This window comes from Pollicipes pollicipes, unplaced genomic scaffold (assembly GCF_011947565.3).
Source record: "Pollicipes pollicipes isolate AB1234 unplaced genomic scaffold, Ppol_2.1 Scaffold_7262;HRSCAF=8765_pilon_pilon_pilon, whole genome shotgun sequence".
NCBI classification, from domain to species: domain Eukaryota; kingdom Metazoa; phylum Arthropoda; class Thecostraca; order Pollicipedomorpha; family Pollicipedidae; genus Pollicipes; species Pollicipes pollicipes.
Genome location: NW_023597055.1, coordinates 8,257,798 through 8,275,274, shown reverse-complemented (window position 1 = coordinate 8,275,274; position 17,477 = coordinate 8,257,798). Strand labels below are relative to the sequence as shown.

General features: G+C 60.0%; 1 protein-coding gene and 1 long non-coding RNA gene across 2 annotated transcripts; one reads left to right on the top strand and one right to left on the bottom strand.

Annotated features, from left to right (window-relative positions):
* Nucleotides 1-3,534: 3,534 nt before the first annotated feature.
* On the bottom strand, nucleotides 3,535-6,459 carry LOC119114197 (CAP-Gly domain-containing linker protein 1-like). Its single transcript, XM_037238398.1, has 8 exons — nucleotides 6,427-6,459; nucleotides 5,898-6,221; nucleotides 5,685-5,825; nucleotides 5,534-5,639; nucleotides 5,163-5,267; nucleotides 4,662-4,754; nucleotides 4,443-4,550; nucleotides 3,535-3,713 (listed from the first exon to the last, which is right to left on the bottom strand). Exons 1-8 carry the CDS (start codon nucleotides 6,457-6,459, stop codon nucleotides 3,535-3,537), a joined length of 1,089 nt encoding a protein of 362 aa, XP_037094293.1.
* Nucleotides 6,460-7,578: 1,119 nt separating this feature from the next.
* LOC119113685 (uncharacterized) lies at nucleotides 7,579-9,139 on the top strand. The gene is made up of 3 exons (XR_005095921.1): nucleotides 7,579-7,665; nucleotides 8,524-8,596; nucleotides 9,051-9,139. It is a non-coding gene; the product is annotated as an uncharacterized LOC119113685 (long non-coding RNA).
* Nucleotides 9,140-17,477: the final 8,338 nt, after the last annotated feature.

The following is a 17,477-nucleotide window of genomic DNA, read 5'->3' as shown; positions in this document are numbered from 1 at the left end:
AGATCGTTTGTGTATCAGCATATGCAGACGAATCCTTGTCATAATTACTCTTTTAATTTTTTTGATATTTTCATATTTTATGCCAATGCTCATCAGTATTTAGTGTACTTCATAAAAATTGGACATGATGAGAACATTTCGTTGCAATTACGAATCAAATTCAGGATATATAATCAGCATCGCTTATGCTGAATGTTTATTGTGCATTTTTGTTTATCAGCAGCGCATACCGCACCCGATCTTCGCACTTCCGAGCATGTTTGATATTGGCAGGGGCACAATCGTGATTTTTTAACGGAACCCAGAGCTCATTGAAAAGGTATCACGCCGATTTGCATCTGTCAGGGTGCCATCTAAAGTAAAAAGGGTAAATGCGCCCTAATGCCCCCTGGCTATGCTTATGCTTTACTTGCCCCTTGGTTATTCTGCCGTCCAAAGGCAAAACGGCCTAAGAGCCATTAGTTAACGAAGTACTTGAGTTTACAAAGTACTAAAATGGCATCCTTTGGTTTTTGGACGGCAGACTTCCATGAAGCCAAACAAAGGTGCTGCAATTGGGTCTTCTGATCATCATTTTTAATGCATCATTTTGTGAATTCACCAGAAAAGTGCAATGGGGAAAAGATTCATGGGAATCCGAGTCGAGCCGTTCAAGGCCGACGCTTTTAGAACCACCTTTTAACGACACTGGAACAGCAGGTTTTCCAGGTGCTGGCAAAACCAACACGAAGCCTACGATGTGCGAATACGGAAATGCTGAACAATCCGCATTTACCTCGATGAGTTATGGGGCTAGTCACCGGATTTAGGACCATGTCCGCCGTTCGCTAATCCAGCCGATCTAATTGCGGCTTCATGGACCACCTACCCTTTTCGCGAGGGCGTTTGGCAAAACAATGGCCTTCAAATTTCTCGCGGCAGGGTCGACTCCTGTCCTGAGACAGCGCCAGCTCCCGTCAGTACATCCAGCGGCATAGCACTCACCGTCCACCACCGCAGCACTCCCAGTCAACGCATCGGTGTATTGTCATCATATGAGGCTACAACCAAAATACCGCCCGGCTTCGGTCGAGGGTGGTGACGTAAAACAACGCGCCATGCCGCGGGTGCGACGCTAGCTAACAGGCACTCGGCAGTGTAGCTGGGCTCCTCGGCTGCCCAGCACGGGGCCGCGAAGCAGACGGACGCAGCGCGCGCGCACGACCCGGACCAGTGACATCATCAGGCGGTGGCAAAGTTGCTGAGGCTAACACCAGCAAGCCTGGGCGAGTCGCCCGGCGCCGCCCTCGGCCCACCACAGCTCGGCGAAAAGCTGTGATAGCGCGCCCGAGTGCAACGGGCCCGAGTGCAACGGCGCGACAGCGGCCCGTTCGTCACGCCTCTGCGCACAAGCCGCGGGCGTCCACGCGCACACCAGGTCCGAGCAAGAGGCGACAGTCCGCGTGGGATGCGGACCAAGTCCGATCGGGATCCGCCCGCTGCCCACGGTTCCGCAGAGCGCACACTCGCGCAACAGGTGGCGGGTTCGCCGCCGGCCAGCCGCGTCGCCGTGCAGAGCAACACGCTCGGTGGTTAGTGTAAACGGTAACGCAACATAGAATCAGCGGTCGCTACGCTAGTCCAACATTGCTTCCACAACCGACCGCGCCAGTCTGGGGACACCCGAGTCTATGTTCTCTCCCAGTCAGTTTTGATAACGCTTTGGATGAGAACGCTGTCGCCGGTAGAGAAAACCGCGTATGGAGTTGAAAGGATGGAGTTGAGCGCTGTCGCGGATAGAGGAGACCGGATATGGAGTTGAAAGGGATGGAGGTTGACCGCTGTCACGGATAGAGGAAGACCGGATATGGAGTTGAAAGCTGTCGCGGATAGAGGAAAACTGTTTATAGAGTTGAAAGGGATGGATATAGACAGCGAAAGACAAAAACGCGACCGGGGCGAGAACCAGGCGGTGGGGGCTGTGGACAGAGAAGAAAACAAACAAGCAGACGAACACACAGGAAGAGCGGACAGCCCAGTCCCAGCACACAACGGAGTATCCGACACCCCCAGCGAACCATTGCAACGGAGCCCAGCATGCAAACCTTCGGAGAAATGCTCAACCCGCTTTCAACACAATGCGGTTTGTGGAAGTTTAAATCACAGACAGTTAACATCGTCCTCGCCGTGTGACCTCGTGTGACCTGGGCAAGAGGACAGACCGGTCGCATGCTGCGTCCTCCCCGACCTTCCTGGCTGTTTGTACAAGCACGAGAGTTTACCGCATCCAACACATTTCGGATGCTACCAAACCGCATCAGAGGCAATGCGCGTCCGTTGAAAGGCCGCCCCAGTTAGGCGATTAATAACGTTGATAAGTTAATCTGGGCTGCTACTAGCACTAGAGTCTACACGATAAAACGTCTCATATAACGCTAACCCACGCTGTGCAACGAAACCACTTCCGATAAACTGTGAGAACATCCACGGAGTACCGCTAAGGCCACCTCAAAAGGCCGGCCGCTCCGTACAACAGGGACCGCGGACATGCGGCGGGACGGCTCCAAACATGTTAACCGAGGCGAAAAACAACGCGCAGGTCATCTATCCATATTCAAGGGCAATTCACGGCTTCGCGAGTTTGCATACGAATGCACCAGGCCACGGCGACGCCACCGCGTGGAACCACGAGTGTAGTTAGTTGTATCTCTTTCCGCCATACGCCCAGTGACAACATGACAGCGGCATCCGGCCGTCCAACCCACGTAGGCCTCCGAATCAGCTATTCCGGCCCACCCAAACACACCTCAGGAGCGGAGCTCCAGCCCACGTCCTACAACAGATGGCCCACCTGTCGGGACCGGCGGCTTAGAAGTCTCGCCGGCGTCGCACTGGTCGGCCTCTGTGGCCGAACAATCTCGCAGGCCATGCAGAAACTGGCGGCGCACCGCCGCGCGCGGCCGCCGTGCCGGCTCGGCGGCGGCTCCTCGGGCGTGCTCGCCTGCGTTGGGCACTCGTCCGTGTCGTGGCGTCGAACTCCTCGCAGATGTCGCACCACAGCCGCGGCGGCGGCCGCGCGGGCGCCGCCGGCGACGCCGCCTCCTCCTCCTCGTCCTCGTCGCCCACCGCCAGCAGGCGCACCTGGCGCGTCAGCTCGTCGTTCCTGCCCTGCAGGTCGGCGATGACCGAGTTCAGGAAGTCGACGTGGCCGGCCGCGCATCGGCGGCGCCGTTGGTGAGCGGCACGGCCGGCGCCGGCCGCGCGCCTGCTGCGCCTCCAGCAGCAGGCGCCGACTGGTCTCGGCTTCGCGCCGGGCGTCGTCTAGCTTCTGCTGCTGTCGCTCGAGCTCCTCCGCTGCTCCAGACGGACCGCCGCCACGTCCCGGTCCCTGGAGTCGAGCTCCTCGTGCAGCTGCTCCAGTTTGGCTTCCTGCTCCCGCCGAAATGCTGCGTTTTCTCGTTCCGTTGAGTTCAGTTTTGCTTGAGACGTTCCAGTTCCTGCTCTTGCTCCTGCCCGACTGCAGCAGAGTCCTGTTTCTTGGAGGCCAACTCCTGTTCAAGTCGCTCCAGCTCCTTCTCCAACTTTTGCCTCGACGCAGCGCCGTCTGCCCTCCTTGGAAGCCAATTCCTCCGTCAGCCGCTCCAGCTTCCGTTTCTGCTGCTGTTGAATCGCAGTAGCGTCTTGCGTTACGGACTCCAGCTCCAGCTTCAGCTTCTCCAGTCCTCCTGCTGTTCCTGCCGAGACCGCGGCGCTTGGTCTCCTTCTTTGGACGACAGTTCCTCTTCTGAGCCTCTCCAGTTCCTTACCCTGCTCCTGTCGGACCACAGCAGCAATCCTCCTCTCTGGAGTCACGCTCCGCTTCAGTAGCTCTACCTCTTGTCGAAGCCGTTGACAGCTCCTCCTGCTGGCAGCTGGGCCTCGGCGCGCCGCTCGTCGCCGGCAGCTGCGGAGCTGCGCTGCAGCTGTCGCAGCTGGTCAGCGACTCGCTCCGCCTCGGCGCGCCGCTCCTCCAGCCGGCGTCAGTCTCGGCCAGCTTGCGTCGACCTCGCGCGGCCGTCCGTCAGCGCGGCGACGGCGGCGCTCTTCTCGTCGAGCTCAGCTCTCAGCCGCTCCAGCTCCGCCCGACGGCCGTCCGCCCTAGCTGCGCGTCCCGCTGGCCGTCACCTGCTGTGCCAGCCGCTCCTTGTCGGCCCGCAGCGCCGCCAGCTCTGCCTCCAGCTCCGCCAGCTGCCGCTCGCGGTCTGACAGCGTCAGCTGTCTGTCGGCCGCCTCCTGCCGCAGCGTCGCCTCCGCCTTCCGACTTCGCTCGCACGCCTCGGCGGACGCGGCCAACCGAGTCGTCGCCTCGGCCAGCTTTCTCTCCCACTGCTCGGCGTCCCTCGAGCCGGCCGCGGCGCTCTCCTCCACGCGCTGCAGCAGCGCCTTGTTCCTCCGCCGCCAGCGAGTCGCCCTCCGCCGCCTGCCGTCGGCGAAGTCCTTCAGTGCCGTGACGCGCTCCTTGAGCAGCTCACCGTCACGGCGCCACGTGTCCAGCTGCGTCTGCAGCTGATCGGCGCGTCTCTCGGCCGCTGCTGCCGACCGGTCGCCTCGCGCAGCTGACGCTCCAGCTCGTCGCCACGCTGGCGCAGCTCGGCTAACTCGGCGCCGTCAGTGGCGGGGGCCGGCGCCGGCCCGCTCGCGACGTTTCTCCTCGGCCCGCTGCGCCTCCAGCTCGGCGCGCAGCAGCGACTGCTCCTCGGCGTTGAACTGCAGGTCCTCGGCGCGGCGCTGCTCGCCTCCAGGCGGCGCAGCAGCGCCGTGCGCTCAGCCTCGACGTCGGCCTGGTCGCGCGCGGCGCGCTCCGCCGCCCGACGCAGCTCGTCGGCGGCCGCCGCCAGCGCACCTGCTCGTCGGCGCGCTTCTTCAGCTGCGCCCGCAGGCTGGCCAGCTCGTCGTCCGCCTCGTGCCGCACGCGCGACGCCTCTCCCTCCGCAGCATGATGCGCTGCATGTTCTCGTTGATGTCGGCGGCGGCGAGCGCCGCCTCCAGCGCACCTCGTCGCGCTCCTTGGCCCAGCGTGCGCACCTCGTCGGCGCGCTCGCGCTCCGAGCGGCGCGCGGCCTCCAGCGCCGCCTTCGCCGCGTCGCGCTCGCCGTCCGCCTTGGCCAGAGCCTGCTGCAGCGCGGCGGCATCGGTCGTCAGGCGGCGCGCCTCCTCGCTGCGCGAATCGCCGGCGGCGCTCTGCTGCTCCAGCTGGCGCCGCTGCTCTGCCAGCTCGTTGCGCAGCAGCGCTGCCTCCTCGTGCAGCCCTGCTCGGTGCGGCTGCTGAGCGCCAGCTCTGCGGCGCGCTCGTCCAGCAGCCGCTGCTGCTCGGCCAGCTCGGCGCGCAGCCGCTCCGCCTCGGCGCGGCCGGCGGCCAACTCGTCGCGCGCCGCCGCCAGCTGCGCCTGGTGCTCGGCCTGCAGGCGCGCCGGGTCGCCGCCGGCCGCCTGCAGGCGCAGCAGGTCCGCCTGACCGCGCGCCGCCTGCAGCTGCTCCGCCTGACGCGCGGCGTCCGCCTGCGCGGCGGCCAGGCGTGCCTCGAGCTCGGCGCGCACGATGGCCGCCTCCTCAGCGGAGAACTGCAGCTCCTCCGCGCGGTGGCGCTCGTCCTCGGCCGTGTTCTGCAGCTGCGCGTGCGCCTGCTCCAGCTCGGCCAGCCGCTGAGGCGGCGCCTCCGCCGCCGCCTCCTCGCGCTCCCGCTTCGCCGCCAGCACCTTCACCTCACCGTCGTCCACCAGGCTGGCGGCGCGCACCACCTCCGAGCGTTCCATGTCGCGCTCGCGCAGAAGCTGCTCGATGTGCTCCTCCTTCTCCTTGAGCACCTGCTGCAGTGCGTGCGTGGAGGCGGCGGCGGCGCCGGCGGCGCGCGCGCGTGGCGTGGCCGCAGCGGCGCGCGCCGCCGACACGCGCGACGCCTGGCTCGCCACCGACTGCAGCGACTCTCGCGACGTGGAACGGCGCAGCGCGTGCACGCCCATCTTCTGCGAGCTGCGCCGCGCCGGCCGGGAGATCTTGTGGGCAGGCGCGAACAGGCCGTAGTTGGGCCGGCACGAGAAGTAGCGCTTACCGGCCACGGTGCCGTCGTTCTTACCCGAGGGCGTCTCCAGCTCCACGCCCGCCCACTGCCCCTCGGCGAATTCGGTCTTGCCGAGGTAGCGCAGTAGGCCCGTCTTGGAGCCAGAGCTGCTGGAGACAATCACCTTATCACCCAGCTCCAGGTCCTCCCAGGCGAGGAGATCATTGATGAATCCATGGGGCTTGTGACCATTGATGCATTGGTGGCTCGTGTTCCCATGGCAATTGAGGACCTTCTGGAGCTAGGGACAGAGCGTCCATCTGCCACGGCATCTGCTTCAGCTCCAGTGCTGCCCAGGGGTGTCCTGCTCAGCTTGGTCAGTCTGGAGAAAATACCCCTGTTCTGCTCACACATGAAGTAACGGACACCTGCCACTGAGCCATTGTTCTTGCCATCAGGGGTGTCCAGAACAACACCAGCCCACTCACCTGGGGCAAACTGGGTCTCCCCAATATACATAATCTGACCAGGTTTTGTTCCGCTCACCCAGACTCTGTCCCCAACTCTGAAGCTGGATGTATCTGCTGTCAATACAGTGGCATCTGATGGTTTTCTTGGGGCATCCGATGGCCTTCTTGAGACATCTGATGGCCTCCTTGGGGTGTCAGATGGCTTCTTTGGGGCCTCTGCTCCAGGGTGACCACAGCTGAAATGTTGTGGATCCCCATTTTGTCTTGCCAACCCAGCTGTGGGTCTGGCTAGCCTGCTTGGGGGCTTTACTCCAGACATCTTTCTTGCAGAATCCATAATAGCTGGTTGATCAATCTCCACAGCAGCAGCAATGCCCAAAAGAGCTGGGTGTTGTCCTCAGTTCTTGTTACACACAATGCATTCAGTCCCAGCAACAATCAACACCCTTCCAAGGAAGCTTGAGTGAAAGTACTTACTTCAGCAAGACACAGGTTAATCAGGTCTTCAGATGCCTACAGCTGCAGTCAATTGTGCACCTAGGAAGATCCCCTAAGCCACTACATGCCTTTCTTCCTAGACAAGACGCATTTCCAAGTCACTATTGAAAATCACACCAACAGGTGACACCACATCGCGTGGACACGCCACTCCCTCTCCAAGACATGCACAGCTGTAAAATGTGTCACGCCACGCAGACGCCAAGGCCGTGGATATGTCTCTATGAATCATCCCAACCACCGAGGAATCCACGCTATGCAGGCAGTATCCCATACAAGGCTACGACCGCGGACGCTCGCCCTACAACCATCAAAACAACGCAAGTGATAATCGAAAGTGAGCCAATTGGGCGGTGTCCAGATCACGGAGATGCTGATCGCCTCAAGGTTTTCCTGCTTTCGACCAATCACATACTCGTTGGGAACATTTGGCCCAATTGAACAACTAGAATAATGCAGTTTCTTGCATGAGAGCAGGTGTGAACAAGATGCAAAAGTTCCACATATATCAAGAGCCTTGAAAACAGGACAAACCTTGCGCCATAGCGACGCTTCAGTGCTTTTGAGTTCCGGATATGTGCATTCGGGGGTTGTCTGGGAGCGTGGGGCTATTTTCGATGGAGTGTTTAACTGTTCACAATGGCTGCTGACCTTCACATATTTTTCAGCTACCTGTCTTGCGTAAGTAGTCTAATCTGCTTAGCCACCATTCATATCGAAATATGGTCTTGGTTTTGACCGGTTTGACAGTAATGTGCCCTTCCTGAAAGTCTTGAAGCCCCGGATTTTGCAAACAGTTTCGAGGCTCTTTATCTACTTTACTTGGTTTTGATCGTCAATGCCATGAAAAGATAATATTCTGAGGGAGAATGACCTTGGCATTACATATTGGCTAAATTTCCCAGGCTGGCATGCCATTATGAAATGACATTGGGTGTCTGAGATATCAGCATTGTCCCCCCATGGCTGAGGGAGGGCTTACATGACCAGCTTGCACATAATATGATTTGCATGGAAAACTTCAGCTTATGTATGAGATGATGTGATATCAGTCATTCATTAAATTTCTTTTACTTCAAAATCAATAGTTGGTCATTACTAGGCTGTAAATGGAGCCAACCAACCAAAGCTTACCAAATTTGGGCTGATGGTCTGTTTAAGCATGAAAAGGGTGACTTCACTTTACCTTACCTTATGGGTGGTGGAAATCATGAGGTAGGTAGCACATGGGTCACACTCCCTTCAAGCTCTGATTTGTGTGCTCTTTCCACTGGCTGTGTCATGTCTGATGGTCTGTGAATCAGGGGTGTAGCTTTATGGAAGGGGTGCGGGTGCTGAGCAGGGCAAGATGGCTAAACTGATGGCCAAAATATGCCAAAAAACATTTTCTACCCAGATTTGGCTCACTTTCTAAAGAGATTGAAACCTTGCTTCTAAAGCTGGAGTTGAGCATGAATGATAAATTGGTGGTACACTGCTTTTTGTCCTAGTTTTTTATTTTATTTTAGAGGCTGATATCTGCTTTCTGTGCTGTTTCAGTACCCTGACTTGATAAGAGCCACATCAGATGATGCCAGTCCAACACCTGGGTACCTTCTACACAAAATATCAGGTGAGCTGAATTGCACTTTATTGTTAGATTACACAACTAGTTTCAATATACTAGAACACAATCATTGCAACATGTGCTCATTTTATTGATGATGCAACTATTGATTGCACACCACAATGTTGTTCTGGTTTTGTGACAAGAAATACTTAGTTGTGAAGAGGTATCCATGTTAACTTGTTCAATACACATTGTTGCTCAAGCTATAAATGTTTGTGCTCAAAGAGGTTATAGGTTTGGTAAATGATTTGTTATTTTCTTTTGAAATCATTATATTTTTAGGGTGTGCCATATCCTTTTGGTGATGGTTGTAATACTTGATTCTGACCTGGCTGTGTCATCAACATTTTGAAGTATTGTGCTAAGCCAACCACCAGCAATGACCACATTCAAACAGTGCCACTGACTGGGCAGCCATGACCTCTGTTGTTCCAGTGGTGACCCCATTGTGTTACAGAGGTGACCCTCACCTCGCCTGCCCAGACACCAAAGTTGGTAGACTTCATGGTGGTCCGTCTGCAGAACACGTCCTCACCGACTGCCAAACTGAAGGTGTGTAACTGGGATAAGTCTTTGCCTGGAATCTCTGAGGTGCCATGTCTTGTGCTGTACTGTGTTGAGCCACAAACCCTTTACTGGATGTATCAGTGTTGCGCTTCGACCCGCAGTCAGGCGCCGGACCACTGTTTGACAGAGCCTCTGCTAGATGTTATACTGCCACACTGCAGACCCTCCATCTGATCCCACACTGCCACACTGCAGACCCTCCATCTGATCCCACACCACCACACTGCAGACCCTCCACCTGATCCCACACTGCCACACTGTGGACCCTCCATCTGATCCCACACTGCCACACTGCAGACAGTCAGACTGATCCCACACTGCCACACTGCAGACCCTCCATCTGATCCCACACCACCACACTGCAGACCCTCCATGTGATCCCACACTGCCGCGCTGCAGACCCTCCATCTGATTCCACACCGCCACCTCGCAGACCCTCCGTCTGATGCTGTACTGCGCGCGCTACGGCGGCCCCGAGTTCCGCCGGCTGCTGCGGTCACGTGACGGTGACGTCACGGCGGCCAGCGCGGCGTGCGGCCCGGCCGACCCGGTGCTGGGTGCGACGCCGCAGCTGTGGGTCCGCTCCACCTCTCAGGTAAGCTTGGCTCGGCCCGAGGCCGACCACGCTGTCCGAACCGAGCGTCGCGCGTGCGGAACGAATGGCAAGTGCGTCATCACAAGCTGCTGGTTGGCGATGCGTGAGCGGTCAGGATGCTGGTCAGTGGTGTACGCGGCGCGGTTCGTCGTGCCAGCTGCTGGCCGGTGACGCTTCAAACGTATCGTCAGGAACGAGCCGTCATAGCACGGCTGTCAGCAGGAGCCGCCGCTCGGTGAAGCGCCGTGTCCGTCGACGGGAGTGGGCGGTGCTTGATGCGCGCGCTGCGTCGTCAGGAGCTGCTGGCGCTGCTCTTCTCGTCGGCTGACGAGGCGGCGGGTCCGCGCGTGCCGGCGCCCGGCCTCGGGCCGGCCACGCCCACGTCCGGCCAGTACCAGGGCTTCGGCGTCTCCACGGCGCGCCGCTCTGGTGAGGCTGCCGCGCCAGGTGGCAGCTTCGCTGTGATAACATGGTTTTCTTACAACCGGGTACGCGCAGACACCCCTGGTTTACTCCGTCTGTTGAAACACTGCGACCGTGTCGATCTTTGATGTTGTTTAGTGGGGTCCCTGGGGACGTGGTCCGCTGAGGTATTGCCCCATGTTGTTTTTGACACCGGTGTGTGTCTGTCACTAGGTGGCGTCCGACTCTCAGCCCGCGTGCGGCAGCTGATGGAGGACGCCCTGTCGCCCCGGCCGCGCCGCCGGCCGACCCGCTCGCCACCAGCAGCGGCCAGTACGAGCCGCCCTCGCCGCCCGCCGTCGGCCCTGCGTCCGAACCGGCCGGCCTGCCGCGGCCGCCGCCGGCCGCGCGTCTCCCGGCCGCGCGCCTTCCGGACCCGCGCCTCCCCGCCCCGCATCCCGCACGAGGTACGCAGCCGGGGCGGGCACGGCCTTCGGTGCGGCGTGAAGCGGCGGTCGCAAAGCCTGGGTGGTGGACCGATCTTGAGGCGGGAGTGTTATAAAGGAGACGCTGGTCATGAAGTGTGGCGTTGTCGCGTTAACGTTTGGCGCATGACACACTGACAGATTTTGCTGGGATGTGATTTCCGCGAGTGATGCCGGCGCTTTTGACCTAACGGTATTGCTCAGTCATTTGGTGTGTAATAGCCGGGCCCGATTTGTCTTGATGGATAGTGCGTCCTCCGCGAGGTGCGGTATCGCCGCTGTGCATCACTGTGAACGGCCCATAGCTCTAGCAAGGCTCCACCCTGTTAGCTGTGCTGTGGGAACATTTCGTCAAGCATTGCCCCATCACGCACTGTTGTGACGCCACATTGTGTCCCTGCTCCCGCTGTCGCCACCGGTCGGATGTTGACCTGTCACCGACCTGGCAGCCGCTGGGCTGACACAGACCTGACACCAGCCGCTGGGCTGACACCGACCTGACACCAGACGTTGGGTGACACAGACCTGACACCAGGCGCAGGGCTGGCACTGATTTGTCACGACCCTGACACACACAGACCTGGAAGTGACTTCTCACCATCCTGAAGCACACCTGACACACGGCAATGCCAATGTCCCGACGTCTGATGCTGACCTGTGAACCATCGCGTCGCCGTCCGCACATCCCCATGTGACCGGTCACCGACTCGTCACCACCCTGATACTCGCCTGACACCGTCACGATACTCACCTGACACCTGATTCATGATACAGCGTGACGCTCACCCGACACCGCCCTGACACTCACCTGACATTCGCCTGACACCACATTGACCCTCACCTGACACCGCCCAATACTCGCCTGACACTCACCTGACAGTCCTGACACTCACCTGACACTCACCTGACACCTCCGTGACACTCACCCGACATGGGCCGGGCCAGGTCACGTGCCGGGCCGCGCCGGCGGCTGTGGGAGGACTCTGACGACGAGCAGCCGGCCTCCGATGACGTCAGCGTCGGCTCGGACGTGGCGGCCGGCATGGAGGCGGCCGACGAGGCGCCGGCCAGGTCAGTCAGCGGGGGGGGGGGACTGGGCCATCGTTAGGTGGCTTGGGGTGCGCTCCGGGGTCTGGTGTTAACACCGGTGATGGCAATGTCATCACCGTGGCCTCAGAATGGGCTCAGCTGGGCTGCAGTGCCTTGGTGGCACGGATACAATGTCTGTAATTCCTGTAATACTTGTAATACATTTGATACCTGAATGATCTGTGATGCCTGTAATGCCTGTAATATGATACGTGTAATACCTGCATGCGTAATGCCTGTTATAATGCCTTTCATCTTGGCATGTGGTATTAGTTGCGTGCAGTATGGAGGTCAGCAGCAAGACATGTCCTGTTTCGAATCCTCCGGTGGTAACTATTCGAACGTCCAAACAACGCGGTTCTGTGACCGGTAGCCATTCGAGTTCGAAGCCCATTGGTGACTTCTCTGCGGCTGCGAATGGGACTGCCGTGCCACTTTGGCGGCTGAGTAGCTGCTACTAGTAGGCTTGGAACAGGCTCATATTTGTAGGAATGTGTGGGTCGAAGCTTACGGGGCAACCAAGGTTAGGGCAACCACGCTTCGGTGTTCTGGCATTCCTGGAACACGTTTTGAGAAGTTTCGTTGAGCTTCCTCGCCGGGCAAGTCGCTGCGTCTTGCACTGTTCGGTGCCACGGCGTCAGCTGGTGTTCGCCTCTGCTGTGCGTCTCGGCGTTCCGCTGGTGGCATGTATCTCAGTGCATTGTCGCCATGCTGCCGGGCGCGCCGTCGGCGTGGCTGCGTCGCGTTCGCCGCCGGCGCGCCGCTCTCACGGCTGCGTTTGCGGCAGGCCGGCCGCCTCGCGCGAGGCGCAGGATGTCTGGGAGTTCTGCCGGCCGGAGCACGGCCCCGTCCGCACCCTGGGCGCCGCCATCGCGCTGGCGAACAGGTAAGCCGACGGCCGCGCGCGCGCCGCTACCGCGCCGCCTCGTGCCGCCGCCGGCCGGACTGCCCGGGCCGCGGCTCTGGTGCTGCGCCGGCCACTGATGTGTGCAAGGGGTGTAGTGTCCTATTCAGTTTGGAGTTTCAGCCCCCGTCCCCCCCTCCCCCTACAACTTGAGCTTCAGCCCCCCCCCCCCAACTTTGGGAAGAAAATGGGCACAATCCGGGGAGTAACTTGTTTTTTGCATGTTTTGGTCAAGTTGGGACACTTCACCGCTCAGCCCCTTCCCCCAACCCATTTTTTTTGCGAAACTACTCCCCTATGTGTGTGTTACGTCCGCGTGCGTCGGACTGTGCAGACTTCGGCGGCTTGGTGTTTGTGTGCGTGCGGTCGTACGTGCGTGCGTGCGTATATGCATACATGCGCGTCCTTTCTGGGTTAAACATGCGGGTTTAGATCTTTAACGTGGACGTCGTCTCTGGCGTAGTGCGAACGAAGCCATGCTACTCGGAATGACCTTTCGGAGTGCAGTGGCTGTGACCTAGGCCCCTACGTTTGGGGTCCGGTTGTGGACCCCAGTTTTGTCATGGCATCCTGGAATCCTGGAATCGCTCCTGAAATCGCTGGCGCACCAGAAAAAGGGAAACTTCCACATGCCTTACTGCTTCTGTACCACTGATGCCAGCACTCGTGTACACATGCTCGACTTGCCGTTCCGTACCCTGGCAGGCTGGCGGTCTGCTGCTCGTGTGACGTCATCGCAGCGCTGACGCAGCAGCTGGCGCGCCCCAGTGACGTCACGCGACTGCGGGCGCTCGTGCTGCTCGACTGCCTGCTCCAGGCGTGGCCGGTGACCGGCGACGGTGGCGCCGCCCTGGCAGCGGCCGTGGCGCCGCTGGCGGCCGCCGCCAGCGACCCGGTTCGAGTCAAGGCCGACAAACTGGGCAAGATCCTGCAGCGGCTGAGGGTGTGACGTCACGACCGACTGGGGATGTGATTGGCTGTGTGGGCCCGCCCGAGCAGCCGGGCCCGACATTGTATTCGGCCACTTGGATGCCAATATTTTGTCACGCTATTACGACCCGGGTGGGCAGATGGGTTAGGCATGTAAGATGTCTGGGTTCAGGGTCAAAGGGAAACGGTTGAGCGCCATCGAACGGCGTGCGGGGGCCGCCGGAGAGCCAGGATTCTGGTGGAACGAATTCATATTCACATCCTGCACGCCTGACTGGGTGAATTTTGGAACGCTGGGATCCGATCCCACCTGAAACGAGGCGCCGCGGTCCAGACGTAGACCGCCAGGCTGGCGCGCGCTCGTTGACTGGACGTGCTCGCCGGCCATAGCAGCGTCCGCGCAGCTGTGAGGCAGCGGCACGACCGCCGCGGGTCGGAGCTGGTTCGCGGGGACGGGTCCGCTTGGGGGTCGGACTTACGGGAGATTGTGACAGGCGGCGCAGTGACCGCGTCGCCGTGCCTCATCGCGCGTGACTGAAGCGATGCGCGCGTTCCGTGATATTGGAGGAAGCTTGGCGCCGAGCGCGTGGCGTGCTGTCCGGCCGGTAACGAGCAATCCGAAACGGGTTATTTCGTGGCGTGGGTGTGTGAGGCAGCTCCATTCCGCTCCACGGCGTCTGCGCCTGGTCATGCCCGACGGTAGTATCGATTCGCTTTGGGTCCGACTCGGCTCGCCTCGGACTAGCGTGTCATTTGATCAGGCGTTTGCATCGACCGGCGGTGGAGCGGCGTGGCCCGCCTCAGACATGTGATAGAGATTCCTGCGCCAAGCGAGTCAGCTCCAGGCCTGGTCATGTGACTCCACGCTCGCCGCTCCGTTAGCCTGATGATGTGATGACGGAATGCGTGGCATGAAGTTGTATGGCGAAATATGTGAAATGTACGAACTGCTGGGCTTTTACCAGTGCGAACGATTTCCAGTGTGGTGCAGCTGAGGAGCGCATTCCACGATGATTGAAATACGATTACACGTGCAGGTGCGGCTGTTCATGACGTCACGTCGCCACGACTTCATGGCTAATAGTTCTGAAGTTTTTAGCTTTTACTGCATCACCTGTTGCTCTTCATGGCCGGGCGTCTCAGAGCTGGACACGACATCGTCCGAGCAAGGCCATGTGGTGCTGCCAGCGATATTTGGCACCATCTGCCATGTCCCACATCACTGCTCCGTCCCTTCAAGATGACACGCCTCCCTTCGGGGTTCTTCGTTGCGCTATTTGGCCACAGTTTAAGCAATGCGCCGGCGTTGGCGGCGACCCACTCCGGCCGCCCCGCTCCAGCCGGCGCGAAGCGACGCGCCTCGAGCGCCGATTGAGGTCAGACGTGACGTCACGGCGCCGACCGACTGCCGGGGGCGACGCGCGCGACCCGTCGCAGGGGCGCGACGCTGCGCCGGCGGGCCCAGCGGGGCCGCTACCACGCCGCTGAGTGCTGTCCGGGCACTGCCGGCCCTGGCAGCGCGCGTGGACGTTACGCGCAATACACCGGCACCGGGGTTTAGGGGCGTCGCCTGCTAGGGTTACCGACGCCCATGCCTAGCATACAAAATGAGGTTACGGGTTAAAGATCACACAAACGTGTCACGAATATCACTGCTGGGCCACGACGGCCGGCTAATGCCAGCAGCCCCGAGACTGCATCCAACGATGAACACCCGCCTCAACGCGCATGGCACGGCGCTGGGAGCGTGTTCAGCGTGTCCACCGATCTGTCACGCGTCCCCAGTAAGCGCCCGACCGGGCACCGCGGCTCGCGCGGCGGCAGAACACGGGCGATAGTATCACACCGACATCGCGTCGGCAACGGGTCAAACGCCGCCAGCGCTAGTCGACTCGGTGATCTGGCCCTCCCGACGCCGACACTGACGTTCCACGTCCACGTCCGGTCACATCCACGTCCCACGTCCGGTTACGTCCACGTCCCACGTCCGGTCACGTCCACGTCCCACGTCCGGTCACGTCCCACGTCCGGTCACGTCCACGTCCCACGTCCGGTCACGTCCACGTCCCACGTCCGGTCACGTCCACGTCCCACGTCCGGTCACGTCCACGTCCCACGTCCGGTCACTGCCGCGGCGGCAGCCCCGTCCTGCGTCACAGAACCCGGTGGCGGCAGCGCGGCAGGCAACAGCAAAGCCCAGCTGTGCCGACACGCGTTCGCGACGCGCCAGCTGACCGCGCAGCGTGCCGGCCCGCGGGCGACAGCTGAGCGGGCCGGTCACGGACGCTGGCGGGCCCCGGTGTGGACGAGTATGGCACTGGCAAGAAGCGCTCGCGTAGGCGCCGTCACAGCGACAGATCTAGCATGTTATCACGATACGGCCGGGCGACCACAGCGTCGCCGAGTCGCTGAGTTTTAGATTCCCAGTACTGGGGCGGCGACGTGGCGACCTCCGCCCCCCCCCCCCCCTCCGCACTCTGCACCGCTGCAGAACAAGCGACGGCGCCTTTCAAGCACCCGGCACCACCCTCAGATCGGCCTGAGCTCGGTCGGCGGCGGCCCGGCGGCCCGGCGGCCCGGCGGTTCCACGACCCGGGGACGGAGCGTTACTCCAGCATCAGCTTCCAGCCGAGCTCGTTGAAGGAGGCGGCCAGCCAGAGATCCGCCGACTGGGTGCGCCAGTCGTACACCACCTGCCGCACGAGGAGGACCGTCTGAGGAACATCACCTGGACCGGGGGTCGGCGCACACGGCGCCGGTACGGCATGGGGAGCTGAAGACAGCTAGAGCTGCGGCACGGTCTACACAATGTGCCCATAGTGGGAGGTAGCATAACTTAACCTGCGGCACAGAAATTTGACAGTAACAGCAGAACCAAACAGCGGCCTCCCTTCACCTGACCTGCGGCACACAGACGACCTGAAGATCATGACCTGACATGCGACACAAAAATCTACCCGCACATGGGGGGGGGGGGGGCGGGCCTGATGGCCCCATGCTATGACTTGCAGCAACGGTACGCCCAACGACAGTGTACCGAGCTGTAGCCTCCCAGACCAATGGTTGCACCTGTAACTTTAGCAGTGACGTCACCAACGTAATCGTTTCACGGGTCCGCTACGGAGCACAAGTCGCAGTGACCCGAGCAATGACGAATACAAGCCGGCATCAGTTCTGCCAGGTGTGTTCATTGTCTTACAAGTGGTATCACTACGAAGTCAGCATCAGTTCGACCTGGACTTGCCCATTCTTAATCGCTTAACATCATATTTCGCTAACAAATCGGCACGACGCAAGACATTGCAAAAACAGACATATGTTGCCCTGGAATAATTTCAAGGCACTTTTGTAATAAAGCGTGCAGAGCCAAGATACGCGCGTTCCACGTGACTGGTAGCTGACGTTTCATGCATTTGAATTTACGGCGGGCAAACGAGGAGCAGTTTAGGAGCAAACCATCAGTCCAGACCAAGCCAGAAGCCTTCGAATGCCATTCATTTAAGTGATAACCGCTGGGTAGGGAAGATTCACGCAGGGACCAGCCGGTAAAAGGCTGCCAGGCTCTTGCCACACCTTAAAAACCGACCAGCCATCGCAGTCAGTCGAAAAAGGCACACCTGCAGCCAAGTTCGTGACTAAATTGCGCAGCTCTCAGACCTGACGGCGAAAATCAAAATCGACCGTCGCCTTTCCGCTCGTCTGAGCCAGCTACACGCCTTAAGCGTCCCTGCACCCGGTCGCATTCGAGCGAGGCCATGTCCAAACAAGCAGATGGCTGTAACACCAGCCCGCCACGAAAAGCGGCCTCACCTTTCACATAACTCTTTGACTCGGGCGGTGGGGCGTTTGTGTGCTCTTTTCCCGTCAACACAAATGGCCAGACCGGCGCCGACAATCGGCAAACACGGCCGT